This window comes from Equus quagga, chromosome 2 (genome assembly GCF_021613505.1).
Source record: "Equus quagga isolate Etosha38 chromosome 2, UCLA_HA_Equagga_1.0, whole genome shotgun sequence".
Lineage (NCBI taxonomy): Eukaryota > Metazoa > Chordata > Mammalia > Perissodactyla > Equidae > Equus > Equus quagga.
Window position 1 is genome coordinate 22,605,094 of NC_060268.1, and position 3,879 is coordinate 22,608,972.

The 3,879-nt window shown below is 40.0% G+C and overlaps 1 protein-coding gene across 1 annotated transcript in view; it reads right to left on the reverse strand.

Moving 5' to 3' along the window:
• Positions 1-1,717, reverse strand: part of LOC124234969 (granzyme B(G,H)-like) — a 12,689-nt gene extending 10,972 nt beyond the window's left edge. Inside the window, exon 1 of the mRNA XM_046652678.1 lies at positions 1,706-1,717. Coding sequence (XP_046508634.1) covers positions 1,706-1,717 — 12 coding nt within the window. The remainder of the gene's footprint in view (positions 1-1,705) is intronic.
• Between the last annotated feature and the right edge of the window lie 2,162 nt (positions 1,718-3,879).

Sequence of the window (3,879 nt, forward strand, 5' to 3'; positions counted from 1 at the left end):
TATTTTAGCGGTTACATAAAAGTACAGGATGTCTCCACAACTTATCAAAGAACAAATTTAATAAGTAGGTTTACCCTTCTCCCTGAAAATGCAGGAAACACAGGCCTTTTAATCTCATTTACCTTCTCCCAAAATTGTGGATTTTAATTCCACCCTGTTTTCTTAACACATTAGAAATTGTGATTATCATTTTACATAAAGAATGTTCATTTTTCTTTAACAGTGTCTAGTTACTAGGCTAGTTTTGTTTTTGCTGTATTGTACTCTAATAATTTCTTCAGATAGTTCTTCCACTTAAGAATCGTCTTTTCTGTTGTCTTCAATGTGCAAGCAAATCCACCCACTTCGTTTTTAATGTTGTTCTTTTGTCAGAACTAATTATACTGAGGAATTCAAGGGGGGTGGGGGTTGAAAGCATTTAACTGTTTTTCCAAATCGTTTTTCTTCCCTTTTGTTACGTTAAGGAGATGCAACCAATCACCCTGAACCAGACCAAGCCTCACTAGGAGACCTATGCCTATGACCTTGGCCTTATTTTAAGTGCTAAGATCTCTCCAGGAGGAGCTTAGGCCTTATTAACCTGCAGTATGTGGAAGCATGTTTTCCGTCTGAGCCTGTGCAAGTGAACACCCTCCTCTCCCTTTTTCTTTTTTTGAGGAAGATTAGCCCTGAGCTAACATCTGCCACCAATCCTCCTCTTTTTGCTGAGGAAGAGTGGCCCTGAGCTGACATACATGCCCATCTTCCTCTACTTTATATGTGGGACGCCTGCCACAGCATGGCTTGGCAAATGGTGTGTAGGTCTGCACGTGGGGATCTGACTGGCAAACCCTGGGCCACCAAAGCAGAACATGTGAACTTAAGTGCTGCACCACCAGGCCCACCCCATCCACCTCTCCATTTTGAAACTCCTGTTCTCCATCTGAAATAAAAGTTCCTGCTTCCCTTTGTTCGGGGACACCATGACTCCAGAAATGATTCCTCATGGTCTCCCATTTGCTGAAAATACACCTTACTGTGTGAGTCAACTCCTTCTGGTGGAGAGTCTGATTTCACTTTCCACGAGGAAAGCTGCTTTGGTTTTTGTAACAATTTCATTTTTTATATTTGGAAATTCAGTCCAGTTCTTTATCCAATGAGGAATGACACTTCATATTTTCCTGTTCTCTCCAGTCATTTTTAAGGTTGTATTATAATATGTGGAAGATAATTCCAAAATCTCAAGCACATAGTTTCTGATTTGTCTGTACCGAGTTATTTCTGCTGGCTCTCATTCACGGGGTCAGGTTTTCAAGTGTTCTTTGGCATTTTGATTATGTGCAGGTTGACACTTTTTAAAAGATTTTGCATGTGTGGTGGGTAGAGGCCGAAGGTGGCAGGCTTCCCGAGGCCTTGAATCAAGGTACCTTCTTCAGAGAGGATTTGCAATGTCTTCTGCCTGGCCCATGGAGGTATTTCCCTTCTAAACCACCTGGAAATCAATACCAGTGCTGGAGACCCAATGAGAACCTAGGCTGTAAATCTTCAGGAAGGCTGTCCCTGGTCACAGCTTCTCAGAATCTGGTTGTTTTTCCCTTTTGTCCATTTTCTTGCATTGTTCAGTACCAAGGCTATCCTCTCTGTTGAGGGTAGATTTAGTTCTGCTCGCTGTCATGCTAAGGCACGGCCTGTGGGGCCCCAGATTAACATGAGGACAGTTTCTTACTTGAGTCTCCATATTGGTTGGACCCAGGGCCTTCACTGTTATCCCTCTTCCCACAAGAAATCACCAAAACCAAAGGCCCAATTGTTTAGATGGCAAAAACCTTCAGGGCAAAACCAGCTTGACTTGTTTTGACTTCTGCTTAACTTCTGGGTTTCAGAATTAAATCCAAAATTTAACCTGACAGTCCCTTGCTGTCTTGTCAGTTTGTCAATGTTTTAAACAGGTTTTTTCCCCCGTTTTTTCCCTTAAATTTTTTTCATTCAAAGGGTTGGTCCAAATAACCTGGCCTGCTATCACTAAAGATGGAAGTCAGGGTGTTACTTTTGTATTTATTCAACCAACCTTGATTCAGTTTCTCTTGTGAAGGACACAATTAGAACTATTTCACCTCATCACTGCCCTATCATTTTGGGAGTTATTCTTTACCTCACAAAATCACCGAAAATAGTTCAACGACTACATTGTAGTGGACTCTTGCCACTAAAAGGAAAGATAGTTTAACCTCAGTGAGCAAACTTCAAATTCATCCCAGGTTGGTTCTCTTCAGAGGAGGATTTCTACAACAAGCCAATGCAATCTGGTGTGCAAATCATTCTTGACTTTGGGATCCTATCCTCTTCCTGAACTTCAAAAATTCCCTCTTCTGGATTAGGGGCAATCTTGTACCACTTAGAAAAATCTATGAGTATGCAAGGGCTCCATTCTCTAATGCATATCCAACAAAACAAAGGACTGTCAGGAACTGGGACCAGATGTCTGCCCCCACCTGGAGACCAACCCCCTATATAAGCAGCGTATAGTCTTTGTTGTGTAAGATGATTCTTTTGGACATTAGTCCTCCATCTTCCCTCTTGCTAGCAAGCTGCAATAAAGAAATCCTTTCTCTCCCACCACTTTGCCTCCTGACTATGAGCATGTCTTTCAGTGAGCAGAGGACCCTCCCTGGGCCGGTAACAATATGACACAATAATTCTGCTACTGGGACTCTATCCTGTAAACAGTGTGAAACACACACACACAAACACGCACACACTCACACCTTCACACGTTTCTACAACAAACTTTGAGTATGAAGATGCTTATCTCAATATTATTTAAAATTGTCAAAAATGAGAAATAACCTAAATAACAAAGTAGAAAGCATTAACTATGGTATATCCACATAATGGAGTATGATATAAACATAAATATGGTTTTTAGGAACCTTACAGAAAAGCAAGCTAAAAACCTTAACTGGCTATTTGCATCCTCTCACTCCCAAAAGAGAAAAGAATTAAAACATCAAGTTAACAGTTTAGCCTATTGGACTGGCAACAATTTTTAAAAATGACAATACTCTGTTTGGGCATAGGTGAGGAGAAACTGCCCTAGAAATCTTTTGATATTGAGTACAAAAATTGGTACTATCCTTTTAGATAGCAAGTTGCTAATGTGTGCAATAAGTTAAAAAACTGCAAGTATGCTTTGAACTAGCAAACCCAGTTTATGTACTTATTCTCAGAAAATGAGACAAGTATTTAAAGGTTGTTCATTGCAGTATGGTATATACTAGCAGAAAATTTAAAAATTAGAGCAACTTTGAAATAAAGCAAAAAGGGCATCAGTAAGTAAATTGTTGTAAGTTCATATATCACATGCAAATGACAAAATAGAAGCAGCCATTGAAATGATGACTAGGCTTTCCTGACAGTCATAGATGACCAAGTGACAGTAGCAGGTTACAAAATCTCATGTGTGGGAGAGTAACGTCACCAAGATGGCAACATAGGTCATTCCCAACTTTGCTCCCCCTCACGAGAAGAGCAACCAACAACTATTCACAAACAAGACACCACTGGGAAAATCTTAGAACAGAGGACCGAGGCTGAAGCAGCCCCTGCACTGCAGAGACCAAGACAAACCACGGTAGAAGGATGATGGATGTTAGCTAAACTCATGTGATGACTATTTCACAACATACGCAAGTCAAGTCATTGTGCTGTATACTTTAAACGTATGCAGTGCCATACGTCAATTATATATCAATAAAACAAGGGAAAAAGCCTTATGTGTAGCATTATCCCTTTTTCATTTTACTAAATATAGAAATTTAAATAGTAAAAAGCCTATTAAAATGTACACCAAATGGTTGTTGGTGGTTGTAACTAGCTGGTGAATATTAGGTAATGCTATTC